Here is a 17,129-nt window from a genome sequence, read left to right as displayed (position 1 = left end):
CAACCAGAGGGGTGCAGTGGTCACTTGCAACAGAGAGGCTGTGACAGTCCTACTGTAGGATGCCTTTTCTTTTACTTTCTGTTCTCAGTTTCACAACTCTCCACTCATCCAAGATGCTTTTTCAAGGAGGGATAAGGATATACCTATGCTCCACTCTTCAGGAAATGGTGAACCACTTGACTGAAGGAATTGCTTTATAAGCTATTTTATTTAAATATTTTCTCCAACCTGAAATGGCAAATGACTGTCTTTGCTTGGAAGAAGGTTGTGTAAACGATGGTCTTTGCAGCACAGCACGTCTCATGTGGAAGATCAGTATTAAGGCAGCCCTCAGAGTACTTTCAAATATCCATTGGTGTGTCCCCTTTGGATTGCTTTTCTCTGCTTTCAACCCAGGCCTTGTTGATGGTGCGTTTCATTTCATCATCCCCTTCTGCATACATCTTTTTTAAAAGGTTCATGAGCCCTTCACTGGGATCTGAGGTGTCGTAGGCAGCTTTCCTGCAAGATACATAGGAGAACATCATGGATATCCAACAGTTCTGGGCAAAAAAATTAACTACTTGTTTGAAACATCCTGGAAACAGTGAGGGTTTTGCTCTGGCAGTTCTCGGTCAGCTTCCAAGTAGGGAGAATCCTAAAGTGTAGCCTTGAAGGAAGAGCAGGTTGGGTGTTGTACCTGGATCTAACCCACCAAGGGTGATGGAAAGCATTTTGCTGTAAACCCAACCCTGGAAGTCAGGGAGTGGAACGTGAGAGACCCAGAAATCAACATCTGTCTGTACCATGGCACTGACAAGGGAATAAAATCAGAAAAATGACCACAAAGAGCTCTGTGAAGTGACCACATTCACAATTCAAAAGGCATTTAATGCTTCCCATTTTTAAATTACTTCCTGAGGTTGACTTTTTTTTACCACCTTACATTTCAAAGCAGTTTTCTCTACTTGTAAGCCAGCTAATCACATAGTATGCACTTTGAGTATGACATGACATGCCCCATGTAGTGCCCTCCCAAGCACAGGACTGCCTCTCTATCCTGCTTTCTAAAATCTCTTTGGTTCCTGCAGGCAACCTGAAAAACGTGCAGAGCAAAATACATCAGCAGAGGGAGTGAGTTCCCCAAGCATGAGGCTAAACACCAGTCTGAGGGACTGGAGGAAGAGGTGCATTTCTCATCTGTCAGACTGTAAATCCTCAGCACTTCAGGACTGCTCCATGCAAGAGACAGGATAACAAAATGACCCCCCCTCTCCAGCAGCCTGCATTAGTACTCAAGTCACCTTCTCTTAATCTCCAGTGATGGCATCTGGGAGGGGAGGGTGCTGTTGCTCTGAACTGAGGTATGGTTAGTTATGACTAAGCAGTTTTAGCAAATTATCCTATCAGTATACACAAAATGAGAAGTTGTTGGCAGGCATAATTTTCTCTAAAGTGTTTCCATGCTTTAAGGTGGGGATACACATTTTCTTCTGGATGTTATGTGTATTGTAACAGGGAATTACTATATACTACATATTGTATTTATATAATGTTTCTTCTTCCCAGGTGTTTGCTGCTGTAATTTACCCTCCTTTTATATCCAGCACCCAAACTGCTCGTAGGATTGCTCCCAAGCACCTGAAGCAATACAAATTAGCTACAGACTTTGTATAATGGTCTAGACAAAAAAGAGACTTGCTCTGCCAAAAGGATGTGGGATTTTTGTGCAGGCACACAGAGATGAAAAAAAATTATTATTTCCAGCAACACAGCTACAGGGACTATATATGGATTTCTATGTAATATACACTTAACCTAAAAAAAAAAAGACAAGCTCCCTAATGGTTTTTGCAGTGAATGCAGCCATCAAAATACAAATGAACCTTTAACTGGTTTATTACCTTCAGCACTCTCACTGCAGGTCTTATCTCTTGTATCTCCTATGATTCAGCCTTCATCATTAACAAGGAAATGGCAGGACAGTAGCAAACAGCTACTCAAAGTCTATCTCCTCCACTGCCAGTCCTGTTTGTGCCAACAAAATCCCAACTGAAAGGTTCTCAAACACCACAGAACTTGTCTCCCAAAAGAGCAATTCTCAAAGCCTGACTGCACAGTCAGTACAGTAAAAAGCTGCTCCCCTGCCAGTCTGGAGAGTAAGTAATAGAAAACAAGACAGGGGGTTAAAAAGACACTTACTCTTTCTCTTTGCTTTCTTTTTCCACTTGAGTGAGACAGTCCCATTTTTCCTCCTGCTTCTTCCTACACATCACAAGAACCATATCTGTCTTTATCTGCATGGAGAAGAGCCAGAATTTAGAATGTTTCATGAAAGGATGCTAGTCACAACCACAGTGAATAAGGTTAGCTGATTACAAACCTCTTTCTACCCTTGCCAATTCACAAAGCATTTCTCTCAGCTACTGATTATTATATAGCATACAAAAATTAAGAGTACATATTCATCCTCAGTGTACAGTGTATTAACCTTGTTGTGGACAATCTAAATGGTGTGACTAACATAATACCAGCACAGAAATAGAGTACCACCAACACAGAACACACACAGCTGCCGAAACACCACTCAGTGATTCTCAGGATGCTGTAAGTACCCAGGACCATTGCATAAAGCCTGGCTGTATTTACCAGACTTCTCCAAGAACACCAAGTTAAGGTTTCTCCAAGGATAAGAAATTAATTTTAGGGCATTGCTTCATCTTGCACTATGTTTGCAAGTTACAAGCAAAGCCTGTTTAATTGCAACTCTGACCTCAATTTCACAAAGCACTCCTGGAGCCTGCTGGAGCTTTAGACTTGCAAGGACATGACCACTGCTCAATTCCATGCTGTTAAAAACCACCAGAGCTTCACCTCCATTTCTTTCAGTTGTTTTAATTTTACACTGTCCTAGTTTTAGGGCAATTTCAAATTGAACCATTGTATTTTCACATGTGAAGTCACTAAATGCAGCACACAACTGGACAGAACACATGGAAGTTGTTGTTTTGAGACATCCTTAAGCCCAGGAAGGGGCTATAAGTAGCAGAGTTATCACCAGTACAGTGTTACTGGTGATCAGTTCTGCAGCAAAACACTGACAAAGGCAGAGCAGGTTTCACAGTTTGCTCTGGGTATTAAACCTACTTAAGATTCCCAAGATTTCTGTCTGCTGACCATAAAACTGCAAAGAATTTCTCAGAGGTATTTAAAAGCACAAAGATGCAAATGGATGCTCAGTGGCACTTGCTGCTTAATTATTTAATTTCTGCTCTCCCTGTCTGAGAGCTATTAAAAAAGCATTCAATATCCAGTCCTGATCTTTACCAACAGAAGCCTGTGGATTCCAGAGGGTAATTCTACAGTTATGAAAATTAAAATTTCATAAGAATCATGCTCATAATGAAGAAACTTTACAGGAGGGAGGGAGGGAGGGACTGCAAGTAAGCAGAGTCTTCTGAACAAGCCAGAGAATGGTACTTTGTGACAGACCTAAACCTCTCCTAACAGCAGAGGTTCACTGACCTTTCTAGAGCTGCCTTCCACAGAGATGGGTTTCAGGAGGTTATTGAAGGTCATGGTGTAGTTCTTCCCATTCAGATTCTTCACTAGCAGATCAAATGACCTGGAACCAGAAAAAAGGGGAAAGAAGGGCATAAATATTCCCATCATTTTAAGACTACTGTGTCTTGACACCAAAACCAAAGTCTGAAAGCCCTTCAGCAGGCATGTTTCCTGGCAAAGCACATCAAGCTTGAATTATTTTCTTCCCAGGGCTCTCCAATCAGCTGTATTTAATGCTAAGGACTCAAAAGGACCCATCCACACTTCACCACAAAACAAAATCTTTAGGGTTCTTTCTACCTGACTGATCTACAATCTTGGAAAGGCAGATTTACATAATCTGTTTTCCAGTTGTTGCCATCTGATGAGTTGCAACAAGCATCTGTAAAACAAAAATACCCAAACACCCTCTAAGAAGAGCTGTTTTAAAGAATATATGCCAGGTGCTACTAAAAGCCAGTATCACTCAACTTTAAAGGAAAACAGAGTGAGGGGGTAAAGGCTGATCTAGAACATAACTCAGCAAAACACATTGCCACATTTCAAATTATGATCTGCACCCATGCTCTCCCCTGTGGCATCATGCAACAAGATGGACTCACCTCTCTGTGAAATGCACCTGCACGTTGTCAGCTGGAAGCTTGTGGACTTCTTTTAAAGAGATGTAAAGCTTAATAAATTTATCTGACTGATCCCAACCTGCAAGTGAGGGGGAAAAAAAAAAAAAAAAAAAAAAAAAAAAAAAAAAAAAAAAACTTAAGTTCTTGCTTGCCTCCAGAAATGTCACATGTTCCACTCCAACTCCTGCAATGACTACAATCTCTGCCTTATTGAAACAATCTGTAGAGGGGGTAGGGAAAGACTTGAATTACTCAAGAACAATTTGAGAGCAAAAGGGTTTCACATGTTGCCCTGTCCCCCAGTTCCTGCAAATTCTGAGAAAAACCATGTGTTAGCTCAGGTATAAGGGCAGCAACTCTGTGCAGGCAGAGTCAGAGCTAGCTGTCTGCCTTTGCTGTATTTTCCTTGACCCACTTTTTTTGAGCAATTCCTTCTCCTTTCACCTGCATGGTGAGCTGAGATGGCAAAGCTCATTCTTTTGTTCCTGCTAAGCACTAAGCAATGGAAAAATACCAGCTGGTGTCATTAAAGCATCCCACCAATAGTGTCATACACACCCAGAATACACCCCCTGATACAGTGGTACAGGAAACATACACTAAGTTTTAAAGTAGCATCTCCAGTATGAAATAAACACTTAAGAAGTATTTTCTATAACACTAGATGGCAAGGGGAATTCATTCCAATGCCACCCTGCCATGTCTCAAGAGAGATGCCCAAGCTCTGGTAAGCATTCAGAAAAGTAATCCTACCATAGTTGTTAATTTTCACTGTGTACCCTGCCAGGGTCGACTTTTCTTCCTCTGCCACATCTTTGGGCTTCGGTGGAGGCTGATTCTTGATTTCTAGCTCTATCCTGTATTTCTCTGTCATCAGGACATCACGAACTCGCTTCCTCGTGGTTTTCAGGAGCAATTCTTTGATCTCTTCCAAATCTTTCTGTAACTGGGTTAAAAAACGAGAGACCACCCGTACCTCAGATACAGCTCCTGTCACTCAGGGCTGGCACCAAACTCCCCACACGCAGCAGTTTCAGGGTTAATCCTTTCCCCTCCACACCACCTGAATAACCAAGCCACTCGCTCCCTGCCCACTGACACTTCCAGAATCTGTGTCAAGGTTTAAAATTCCACCCATTAAAAAAAAAAAACAAAAAACAAGTGGGCCCGCTGTGGCGGGGGCCACGAGGATGGGGGCGCACGGGGTCAGGGGACACGGGGGGCGGGGGAGAGCAGCCCCTCAGGGAGAGGCCCTCAACGGGGCTGAGAGGTTCCCTACCCGCCCCCGCCTCCCGGGACCTCACGGCCACGGCCTCCCCACCGCAATTTCTCCACCCATCTTCCCCTCCCCCCCCCGCCCGGGTCCGGGTATGGGCCCGCTGCCTCCGCCGAAGGTCCCGGTTCGGGTCGGAACGCCTCAGGGTGAAGGAAAGGGGGGTGAGGGGTTGGTTTCTCGCCTCACCTCGTCGCGCGCGTCCGCCATAGCGCGTGCCGCACCCCCGCCCCCTGCAGCCCCTCTGGAACCTTCCGCCCGCCCGACCCACGGCCCCGCCCACGCACCGCGCGACAGGAAGTGACGCAACGCCGCCGGCACCGCGTGCGAACCTTCCCTCCCTCCTCCTCCGCCCCGCCCCGCCCCGCCCCCGGGTGGGCGGGGAAACGGAGCAGCCCGGGAGGCCCCGCCCACTGCGTCACCATTGCCATGGTGACGGACGGGCCGGGGTGCGGATGGGGTTGGGATTGGGATTGGGTCTGGGATTGGGGTGGGGTCTGGAGTTCTGGGTCTGGGTCTGGGATTCAGGTCTGGGATTGGGGTTGGATCTGGGTCTGGGGTTGGGGTTAGGGTTGGATCTGGGGTTGGGGTTGGGTCTGGGTCTGGGCTTGGGTCTGGGATTGGGGTTGGCGTTGGATCTGGAGTTGGATTTGGGTCTGGATCTGGTATTGGGGTTTGGGGCTGGGGCTGGGGTTGGGGGTCAGGGTTGGTGGCACCCGTGGCAGGGAAGGTTTTCTCCTGCTCCCGAGCACCTCCAGGAGCCCACTTGGAGCCGGTGGCTAACGGTGCCCCAGACAAACAGTGTAGTGAAGGCATTTTATGGAATCCCAGAACTGTCATGGCTGGAAAAGCTCCCTGAGATCATCTGAGATCACTGGGGCCAACCATGAACCCAAAAGAAACCACTGTCCCCACCAGAGCCTGTTCTGCAGTGCCACATCTACACAGGATTGGTGACCCCACCATTCCCCTGGCAGCCCATCTGACTGCTCTCTCGGGAGAGAAATCCTCAATATCCACTCTAAAGCCTCCCCTGGCACAACTTCAGGACCTTTCCTCCTCTCCTGTAATTATTCACCTGAGGGCAGAGGCCAACACCCACCCCACTGCAACCCTTTTTGAGGTAGCAGAGAGCAATGAGCTCTGCCCTCAGCCTCCTCAAACCCAAACAATCCTGAACAGGCCAAAGTCTGCCCCTCAGAAGCCCATGGTGGAGGTTTTGCTGACCCCCTCCCTTCACTAAGGATCAAGAATTCAACCATTCCATGGCTGCTGCGCCTAAAATGCCCCCAGACTGTCACATCTCCAGTGGTCCATCCCTATTTGGGAAGAGCAGGTCTAGGGACCATTCCTAGGGATTCCTAGGTGTAGGGATTCCACTCATTTCCCAGCTGTGTCAGGAATTTACCTTCCATACACATCAGGAGCCTCCCATAATGCTTCTGGTGACTGGGAAACTTCTGCCTGCCACTTGTGGAATGTTTCACCTGCCTCCTTGTCCCAGCTGGGTGCTCTATGACAGACACCCAACAGGATTTCTGACAGATTTTCCTTCCCTCTCATCTTTACCCATAAACACCCAAGTACATGATCAATATCTATGCAACCAAAACACTCCCAATATATAGAGCCATACAACTGCCTCTCCTTCCTGGTCTATCCCTCCTGAAGAGCTTCTCTCCATCCATTGCAGGATTCCCCTCATGAGAGGGGCTTCATGATGGCAGCAAACTCATGGCTGTCCTGCTATGGCTTCCACCTCCTCTTTGTTGCCCATGCACAGTGGTTTGGTGTAGACACCCTTAAGCTGGGCTATCAATTTCACCCCTAGGCCTGGTTTTGCCCATTTCCTCCTTCAAACCTCTCTTGATGAGCCCTGCCAATTACCAGCCAAGAATCCCCCTTTTTACTCCATATTTTGGCACTATTTTCCCCCTTAGGGGAAGCCCATTTGCTCTGTGCTGGAAACCTCACACCAGCACGTGGAGGAGAGAGCAAGGTGATCCATGAGCTCTCCAGCACCTTGTCTTTCTGTCAGACTTGTGCAAAACAGACTGCCCTTTGTGAAGGTGTGCATTATCTTTACTATTATTATTATTATTATTATTATTATTATTATTATTATTATTGTTATTATTATGGGCATTATCCTGCCCATTTGCTGTGTCCTAGTGCTGCTTGAGCATAAAAACATAACCAGCTGGAGTGAACTGTATCAAAAAACCTGACAGGGCAGCAACCTGTTACTGCAGATTTAAGCTGTGTCTTAAATGGCTGAAAAAACCAAGCACCTTATTGCCATTTTGGTTGCATTTCCATTTATTTTACAAGGCATCGTTCACACAATGATAACAAGGTACTGATCCAAACAATTCTTTAACAATTAAAAGAGTAAACGTTTGTTGTGACCATGTACAGTGAATTGCACTTTTAATAACAAGCATTACACTTAGATTTCCATATCATATTTTACATAATGCGTAGACTGGTTACACAAGAACTGGCAGTACTGAGTTGTTCTCAGTTCAAAGTCTGAAATTGTTATGTGGTTCTTTTTTTCCTGACTCTTTAGGATTTGTGAGACACACCCAGATGACAAACACAACTCCAAACCTGGAAAACTTCCTTCTAATAAGAGTTGGAGTTTTGAAGCTGCTCTCTGCTTTCCATATGCTGAAGTGAATCCCCCTGAATGGCAGACTCTGATCCTGATTCCTGATTAGACCCTTCCTGCATTCCTGCACCATCTTTTCCCAGTTCATGGAAGCCAGAGAATCTTCTTCCATGGGAAAAACAAAGTTCCCAAAGCTCTGGAGAGCTCCTGGCACAGCTTTTGAAGGTAATGTCAGTACCTTGTGCAAGCCCAGGGATCACTGGAAGGAGGGAATTGAGATCTGGGAAAGTCTGAGAACATCTGCACTAGTTTGCAGTGGTTGTAACACCCATGTATTATATAAAACGTGAAAATAAGAGAAACAGAGAGGAAATGAGTACAGCCCAGGATTCTGGTGGTATCAAAGCACAGATTAAAGTTGTGATACAAAACCCTTGAGCTGTATTTATCCCCTTGTGATTCAGTTTCCTATATATTATTCTATATATAAGATATAATTTTCCAAAGATACATATATATTCCTTTACAGGTTAAATAAAAGCAAGTCCCACCAAATAAGAAAATAAGAGGAAGGAATGTCCTAATTCTCTACCTATATATTTTTTTATTATTTTTCAGGTAAAAATAGCATGAAATACATTCAGTAGCAAAGTAGTTGGAATCCAGTAGAAATGGAGAGTCCTGGTACTCCTGGAGAATTAACCTGTATGTGTTAAATCACAATCCTGAAATTAATTACGTAGACTTTGGGCTTGGGAAAGACATCTTGATCAATGATTCATTGATTCATCAATGATGAATGTTACTTCTCCAGCTGGAAATTCTTTCCATTTCCCCAACCCCCTGTATGGATTAGTTCTGGTTTAAAGGCTGCTGTGATATCTACCTAACCTAATGTAAGAGGTCCAAACATCAGTGTTTATTTTGTCTCCCCCACTTGGAAGGAGGTAATGGGATAGTTCCCAGTGGGATGCTAGCATAATGGACAGAAAAATAACTGAGGTTACCCCTTTGTGTTGTTAAGAAGGTGCTGTGTGTACCCACAGCCCTGGGAAAGGTGGCATTTTGTGTCATCCTGCCAGCCAGAACAGTCCCTCAACATCTCTGTGAGAACATCTCAGGCCTTATCTTCACATTCCAACAGTAACAAGAACTAAGGTTTTTTCTCCAGTGTTTGGGAGAAAACCAACATTTTAAGGTAAGAGAGTTTCTGTTTCAACATCAAAGGTATTTATAGGTATACCAATTATCCCTGAGTCTAGCAGTAAATCAGAGGTATAGTTCTCCCACACACGTGTATAGTTTCATGGATTTCACTGCAACTACTTATTAGAAGGAGGGGAACAGCCCTACCTTTCTCCTCTGGAGAAAGCACTGCTGAGGTACCTTCCAAGTATTGATAACTTCAGTGCCACCAAATTCAGATTGTCACTTACTCCTCAATTGCCACATTCAATCAGTGACACCATGACTGAAGTGAATGGGACCCTTTCTAATTTGTCAAGGGGCTGAAGTCTTCCTGTTCTTGACTTTCTTTACAATTTCCTCTCTCCTTATCAATGGCTGTTTTTCTTTTTTTTAGCTGTTTTTAACACAACAGCACAGATGAAAGCATCAATCTAAATGGAAATTTCAAGGGCCAGCCAAGAGAAGTCTTTTAAAACGTCTAACAAGGAAAACAAAGTTGCTTAACTATGTAAGCAATGCAACTTAGCTGTAGCAAATTAATAAGAATAAACTGGGCAGGACAGAGTTGTGTTTATCAGCTTTGATGATGTTTCCTGTTGAAAAGCTGCACAATGAACCAGCTACCCCTGACAGATCAGTCAGTTTGAGTGCACATAGCTCTGTCACCTACTGCTGAAAGGAGGAATTAAACCCTAGATTTTCCTTCTCACAGGAAGCTCATTTTCCCACTGGCATGGACAAGTTAGCAGGCAGAATTTTAGCTTGCCAGCTTTAATCCTGCAGCCTTGCTCCCTTCCTGGTTTCTCAATATCACTCTGCTTATTCATCAAGATAATAATTTTAAAAAATTTATTTTCTTACTTGTTCATGGTTATGTTGAGAAGATGCAGTTTCCACATAAATACTACTCTTCCAAATTCCTCTGCTACAAATGCTACCTTGGCTCTACAGCTGGAAGGTGGAAATGGTTTCCTGCCTTTATGTCATTCCCACACGTGATAACGCAGCCGTTGCCTTCTGAAACTTTTTTTTTTGCTGATGTGAGGCAGCTCCCATCCTATAGGGTTTTGAAATCACCACACCTAACAGGTAGAAAACACACAAAGTCAGTCCCCATCCCAGAAACTCAACTTCCAAAATCAACGAGCCTCTACACTGAGACAGCTGCTCCATGACATGTGGTGAGCTCATTAATCAGGGAAGTCCCACCCCAGGATCCACTTGCACTCACTGGACCCTTTGAGATGACATTAATTTGGCAAAGGGCTAATCAGGGAGGTGGCAGGAAAATCCACCCATGTATTTTTATTTTATTTTTACTCATGTCCAGTTAAACTCCATAACAAGGACAAAACTGCAAAGAGGGAGCCGAAGGGGTGAGATCTTTCGAGCAGCAGAGAGCAGTCAGGTTAACTCAGCTGCTCAGGGAATCATAGTCTTAACCTTTAAAAAAAATCATTCCTACTACAGAAATGAGAAATTTGGATGTTTGTCAAACAATCAGTGTCACTCAGTGGCACAGTGCTCTCACATGTAACTATCAGATGTATTCTGAAATGTTGGTACAAATGTAGGATGCAGTTTGTTCTGAGTGTAAAGTGGTACTGGTCAGTGAATGACTAATGGTGACCTTAGACAGAGAATATATCCAATGGTCTTAGCAAGAAAGTCACCAGGGGAAAAAAATCTTTGTTAATATTTGCAAAACAAATTCCTTCTGCTTTTTCTCCCCTTTTTAGTCTCTCTATTAAAATTTCCAGATAATCCCTTTCTTGCAGATACACTTCAAAACATTAATAATTTTAAACTCCTTACTCTTCTGAGAGAATTTTTTCACAGAAAAGAAGTTGTTTAGGATAATGATGATATTCTGATCTCTGCTTCAAAAAGATGACTGTCTTACAGAGTCATTCCTTTGGCACCATTCCTAATGGTAACATTAAATTTGTATTACCCTGCTTAAAATAATTCACAATTATGTTGACAACAAAGCACAAGATGGGTATCATTAAATTTTATTATACAAAACTGACAGATATGGCATTCCTTAGAATTAAAAAAAAAGTTCAAAACACAACTAAATGTCCCTGGAACAATTTTGTAAATGGAACAACACACAGCCTTTAGTCCAGCAATATTTACCTGCAAGACCACCTTTAGACATGATAGGTATAATTAAAAAAATATTCCATCAGTTCAAGCAATAGTTTAATTCTCCATGAAATAAGTATTTCCATAAACACTTTATGTCCAATCAAAACAAATGCTTTTGAATTTTCTTACCTTAAAGAGATACAAAACAACCAGACAGATCTGGGAATCATCAGAGAAGTCTACCCCACAGGACAGTCAAGGTTTTGTATTCCACTTGAAAGTGTTTGTTTTTACAAAAATAATTAATACCAACATAGCATTTTCTAACCAAATAGTTTTAACAAACAGATCCTGTGATGTTTTATTCATCAGTGCAGCACAAGCCTTTCGGGTTATTTATTTCATGCCTCATTTCTGGGTGAATTTCCAAATTTTAATATAGATCCAGGGGAAGGTTTTCATTATTTTTATTCAGAAAACCTACACTTTATTGCACAGGACTTACAAAAGGTCAAAATTATGCAAGGTCTTCACTCTGCTTCTCAGCAAATACATCAAATAAATTTAAAACAGTTTTTCCCTTTATTCCAAGTGGAAGGAATAATTTCTTGGAATTCTTAGTATAAATAAAAAGAAAAAAGGGAACTAGATAATTTTATGTTAAATTCCAGTTAAGCTGTGAATAGCCTTTAAACAACAGTGCTACAAAGAACTGCACCACTTGCATTTCTGAAGAAAAAACAATCCAGACTAAGAAATGATCAGGGAAGCTCATAAACAGTTGTGCCAAGAGAGCACAGGACTATGTTTGCTATGGCCTAAGCTTTACAAAAAGTGCTTCTCTGCAGGAGGCAGTCACCGAGATAAACTTCTGAGATGGTCCCAGGGCATAAGTTATCCTAGACACCCCCCCATGAGTAATTATTACACTGTGCTTTCTATGAAGAGATTATGCTTCAGTACTTTACATTTTCCATTTTTTTCTCTTCGTCCAGAAGAAGAAAAAAACCTTCTATGCAAGATAAAAATAATTTTCAATTAGTCATGTATTAAAGACCTAGATTTATTTAACAACTAGTCATATAAAATAAAGTGTAAAAGTATGAAGGTATCAGAACGTGGCTTTCAGCAAGGCAGTTTGAGAAGTAAGAATTCAACAGAAAACAGGAATTACTTTTCCCCCCTCCCTCTTTGAAAAGGGTCACATCGGAACGAATGAAAAACACTGAAGAATTTCACTTCATGCCAGCACTCCTGCCTTTTGTCCTTTTCCCAAGGGGAGACACCACTGGAAGCATCCTCCAGGGTTTCAGTTGTGATGCTCTTTGTGCTCTGGACTCGGGTTGGGCTGGAACTATGTGCTCCCCTCTTTGGGAGGCAGGGGTGGCTGAGGCTGCTGCGGCGCCTGGGTGCCTGCGGCCGTTTTGATAGAGTTCAGGGTTTTGCTAAACCAAGAGTTTTTGGCAGCTTGGATTTCATTCATAAGGGCTCCTCTCTGGTGCTCCAGCTCCTAAGAAAGCAGAATAGTCAGAAGTGATCAAAAACCCAATTAATTAACAAAAAAGCATCTTCAAAACTCAGTCCCTGCAATCCACAGCTTTCCTTGCAACCTCCCAGACACTGTGGAAAGAAGACTGATTGAAACAGCAGAAGATATTTAAATTTTAAAAACTATTTTCTTTTTTTTTGCTTTTTCTAAGATGCAAACTCATTCCTGAAGTTCACAGATAGGAAGCAGTACAGGTAGATGCTCTCATGCTCCCTTTTGGAACAACTTTGTGCCTGCTTGAGAATTACTTCCCAAGGATAAGGTGCCTGCCCCGCTGCACTTGGATTCCACGTACCTGAATTTTGCACTTGGCTTCCACAAGTTGCAGTTTGGTCTGTGCAAGTTCCAGCTCCATCTCTCTCAGCTGCTTCTTCAGTGCATCCTTCTCATCGTCAGTTTCTATTCCTTTATTCTCTGTGCTTACAGCAGGCAGCTTCAGTGCCCCCTCCTTACTGAAAATCTCACTGCAGTGTTTGCAAGCCATCACTTTACCCTGAAATACCCAGAAAGCTCATTTTTAATCCAAGTTACAGGATCTGTGCTTCTTGAAAGATGCCTTTTTGTCAGTAAACATTGAACTAGTACTGCTGTTTTCATCCTTGACATGAAAAGAGTTTGGGAAGTTCATGAACAATTTCCAGGGTACATTAACTGGTTTAAGAATTCCTAAAATCTATTTGGCATGCTCTGTCTAAGCACAGAGACTTTGCTCCTAGATCAGGATTACTCCAGCCCTCTAACTACCAAAGCTCTGTAATATTTTGCAGTATTTAAAGCAGCACAATTCAGAAGAGTCACTACATACAAGGGACTGGACCAAATTAATGCAAATTTTCGTATTTCAAATAATGCCTTTAAAAGCAGATTTTCCATATTTCCAGAAGCAAGCCAGCAGCCTGAGCTCACTGCATGGGCCAACACTGGGGTTTCTTCAGGATTGTAGGGGATTGCCCTTGCTGTTAATGATGCCTGACACTCAGCACTAAGGCAGTAATTACAGCTGAACAGTAGTAATTCAACCCTAAAATTATTTTTTATCAGTATCACTAAAATTCACTAAAAGGCAACAAATCAAGTTCAGCTTGGGTACTAAAGAAACAACTAGGAACCATAGCAGAGGGAAAACAATTCCAGCTCATCGGTAGCTGGAATGCATGTGGGGCTCTTGGTGCTGCCAGGTGGGCACATTTTACATTAACCTTCAGCTCCCACTTTGTTCTGTATCCCTGGCATTCTGCAATACTTGCATTGGAAACATCCACATGTGGAGGCATCATTCTCACCTTCACAACTTCCAGTTCATCCTTACTGGCTGCTTGTTGTTTTTCCAGCCTGGTACTCAGCTGGGAACAAATCTGGAGCAGAGAAAGCAGTTTCTTAGCTAAATTTTACAATACAAAAAATATAATCTGTGCTTTTTAACAATGATTTTCGTGAGGGCAAACACTTCTTCTATTCTGTTTCACTCTGGTGTTTGCATTCCCCCTCAAAGCAAAGAAGCTTTCATGCTGCAGTACTAAAATTAGCTTAAAGACAGGTTATTCCTGATTCCCTAAATTAGGAAAACCACAAAAAGATTTATGACAAGTTACAGTGCTTGCTCTCAGAAATGTGTCTTATTTAAAGCCTGAGATCTGCAGCTCTGAAAATTTAGCTCTCAGAGCAGGTTGAAAGAAGTTGAAAAATAAATATGAGAAAGTGTGTCTAGAACAGTACCTGTTTATACTCAGCAATAATGGCTGTGGTTTTCTTAATCTCAGATTCTGCCTTCTCCAGCTGCTTCCTGAAGACTTCCTTCAGCTATGGATTGAAGGAGAGATGTTACACAGAACACCAAAACAAAATGAGGTCTCAAAATGAATCATCAGATTGTTGTCTCAAAGTCTTGCTGCATTTATAACAGTTCTACAGCTTCTCCTTCCCAAATTCCCTTTCAGACAGGAGTCTGATTTACTTAATATACAAGTAGTTATTAAATTCCATTATAACCAAATCTATGCTGCAACACAGTGTATCCCTGCTGTATTCCCCTGGAGGGTGATTCTCTTTCTCTGTGTTAAATGCTGGTACAGCATGGTCCAGAGAACAAAAAATAAGAACATTATTATTAAGTGGATTTTACTGATTTGGTTTTTCTGCCCAGACCTGGGCAGACAGATCATTTGTCTGTGTTTGGAGATGGAACAGGATCTCTCAGCAGTATCACTGAGAAAAAAAATCTCTTTTGGTCTGCGGGGCTGCTTTGAAATGCTGCTAACTCATTCCTCCACAGTTCAGAACCACTAAATTTTGAATGCCCTTCCACTATGAGAAAGGCCTCCACTGCCTTTAGAACACTGGGATCATTTTGTGCAAGATGTACTCATATGCATGTATACAAGTTAAAACTGTAGCCAGAAGGGCACACAAGCAGTACTACAGCTTGCACTGAGCAGGAACAGAATTAGGCCTTGAAGAAGGAAGTTAAGCAAGAGGTTTTAAGCATTTCTCACGAAAGTCACCAACGTGGCAGAGAAGACTATTATGGATAATTGAACCTAAGGGACACAGGAGGTGATAAACCCAAATCAAGAAAATAGGCTGCTAAACCAGTCTTGGGAGACTGGAGCTTTAGAACTTGTGATATTGTGTCCTTTAGGTGAACTTACATCATAATACAAAAAAAATCACACTCCCAGATCAAAAAGACCCCTTCCTAGGTGCAGACCCCTTCCCCTGAGCATGTGTGATAGCAGAAATAGTGATGAAATCAGATTATAACTATATGTAAATTGCCAACGAATTACTGTAAGGAGGATGGATTTGGGAGCTCATTAACTTTAAAGTTTTGTGTATAAATATGTTATGGAAAAATCTCATTTGGTTTGCTTGATTTGTAGAAAGGCTCCAAGAATCCAGCTTTGTACAAACCTGCAATAACTAACAATTTCTCCTTCCTAAAGATAATGCATTTTGTCTGCATTTCAGAGCAGACTTAAAATGGTAACAGTATGGGAAACTGAACATTCAGAGCTCAAGTGAAAAAAAAAACCAACATTGAAAAACATACTTTAGAAAAAAAAATTACCCTGGCACTGTAAATTTTTAATTGTGACTGCATTTTGAAGAGAAAATCCTTTCTGTAATTGCAACAAAGTGTTGTTTTTCTTTATGTCCTTTGGCTTGCATTTGCTTGCTAAATGGGCAAAGCTGGAGAATGCTTTACCTGAGCTGTCTCCTCTTCCTGTTTCCTTTTCTCTTCCTCAGTCTCCACAAGCTTCTGCTTGGTCAGAAGAAGTTCCTTGTTCAAAACATCAGCTTTGTCTTCAGCCTAGAATTAGAAACACTGGTGTAACTGTGTCATCTGTGCCAATATAAATGTATTGGTGTATACATGTCAAGAAATATTGCAGGTTCAGGTTCTAACATTGCCTTTTCCTGCCCTCTGGTGGGTCACCTAACCTCTTTTTTGTATGAAGTTCCCTTTTCAAGTAGCTATTTTCTAGGTTATTTTGTTGTGTTTCAACAACTGAGCAAAAGGACCTTTCTTTGAAGGGCTGAACTTAAGGTGAAACATTCTGGGAATAGTTTTGTGAGCACGATCTGCATCACCAGAAGGGAAACACATTTCTCAGTGTCTGGGTAGATTCTGGTGACCTCAGCTATAGGATACACACTGCATCACACCACTGCTTTTGTTCAGCAACAAGGTGCTAGAACAGGCCAAAAGTTACTGAGTTTCTGAAAATATGAGGGGAAATGCCACTGAAAACAACAAATGACAGTACAGAACTTATCTCTGAGTTGCAGTTTGGTTTTCTACCACTACTGGAGGTATCAGCTTATTTATCTGCCACAGTGTCAGTTATTAATGAGGGTGTTAATGGCAAATGTGGGTAGCAGAGGCAGCTCCAGCAGGGCCACAACTGAAGAGACAGCCTGAGGATTCCTGCAGTTCTTAGTGTGTCTTTGGCAGTATGGAAGAAATTAAACCAAGCAGTGAAAGTACAGAAAACATCTAAGATTGACATTTTAGAACAAAAAAACCGCCAGGAACGACAGATTTTTTTGATGAAAGACCTGCTTAAGATATGTTTTGAAGAAATCTTTCCCCCTTTGATGTGTTCCCTGCAGGTTCTCCAGATGTAGGGTATCACCTGTCCTTGCAGGTGAGTGCAGCAGCACAAAGCTTTGCTTTTGGTGAACTGAGGGGGGTGTGGGAAAATTTCATGGAGTCTTTCTACAGAAAGACTCCTAAAATGCAGGGAG

The 17,129-nt window shown here is 42.4% G+C and overlaps 2 protein-coding genes and 1 long non-coding RNA gene across 11 annotated transcripts in view; 1 reads left to right on the top strand and 2 right to left on the bottom strand.

Annotated features, from left to right (window-relative positions):
• Positions 1–189: 189 nt before the first annotated feature.
• On the bottom strand, positions 190–5,732 carry CACYBP (calcyclin binding protein). The gene is made up of 6 exons (XM_071751139.1): positions 5,626–5,732; positions 4,917–5,109; positions 4,146–4,242; positions 3,505–3,604; positions 2,182–2,276; positions 190–501 (listed from the first exon to the last, which is right to left on the bottom strand). The coding sequence occupies exons 1-6, from the start codon at positions 5,644–5,646 to the stop codon at positions 342–344; spliced, it is 666 nt and encodes a 221-aa protein (XP_071607240.1). The 5' UTR covers positions 5,647–5,732; the 3' UTR covers positions 190–341.
• Positions 5,733–7,556: 1,824 nt separating this feature from the next.
• LOC139799289 (uncharacterized) lies at positions 7,557–12,824 on the top strand. The gene is made up of 2 exons (XR_011727219.1): positions 7,557–8,275; positions 8,669–12,824. It is a non-coding gene; the product is annotated as an uncharacterized lncRNA (long non-coding RNA).
• Positions 11,238–17,129, bottom strand: part of RABGAP1L (RAB GTPase activating protein 1 like) — a 232,724-nt gene continuing 226,832 nt past the window's right edge. For all 9 annotated transcript variants that reach the window (XM_071751126.1, XM_071751127.1, XM_071751129.1 and 6 more), the window contains 5 exons: positions 16,087–16,191; positions 14,598–14,681; positions 14,165–14,236; positions 13,177–13,374; positions 11,238–12,842 (listed from right to left, as the gene is read on the bottom strand). In XM_071751126.1, coding sequence (XP_071607227.1) covers positions 12,687–12,842; positions 13,177–13,374; positions 14,165–14,236; positions 14,598–14,681; positions 16,087–16,191 — 615 coding nt within the window. In that variant the 3' untranslated portion in view covers positions 11,238–12,686. The remainder of the gene's footprint in view (positions 12,843–13,176; positions 13,375–14,164; positions 14,237–14,597; positions 14,682–16,086; positions 16,192–17,129) is intronic.

Source organism: Heliangelus exortis, chromosome 8 (genome assembly GCF_036169615.1).
Source record: "Heliangelus exortis chromosome 8, bHelExo1.hap1, whole genome shotgun sequence".
In the NCBI taxonomy this organism is placed as follows: Eukaryota; Metazoa; Chordata; class Aves; order Apodiformes; family Trochilidae; genus Heliangelus; species Heliangelus exortis.
This window is presented reverse-complemented; position numbering and strand designations above follow the sequence as displayed.

Coding starts and splice junctions, on each gene's coding strand:
- CACYBP (XM_071751139.1), bottom strand. CDS start 5,646: ATGGCGGACGCGCGCGACGAG. Junction 5,110..5,625: donor TGGCGGACGCGCGCGACGAG/GTGAGGCGAGAA, acceptor TTTTTAACCCAG/TTACAGAAAGATTTGGAAGA. Junction 2,277..3,504: donor TGGAAGGCAGCTCTAGAAAG/GTCAGTGAACCT, acceptor TTCTCCATGCAG/ATAAAGACAGATATGGTTCT.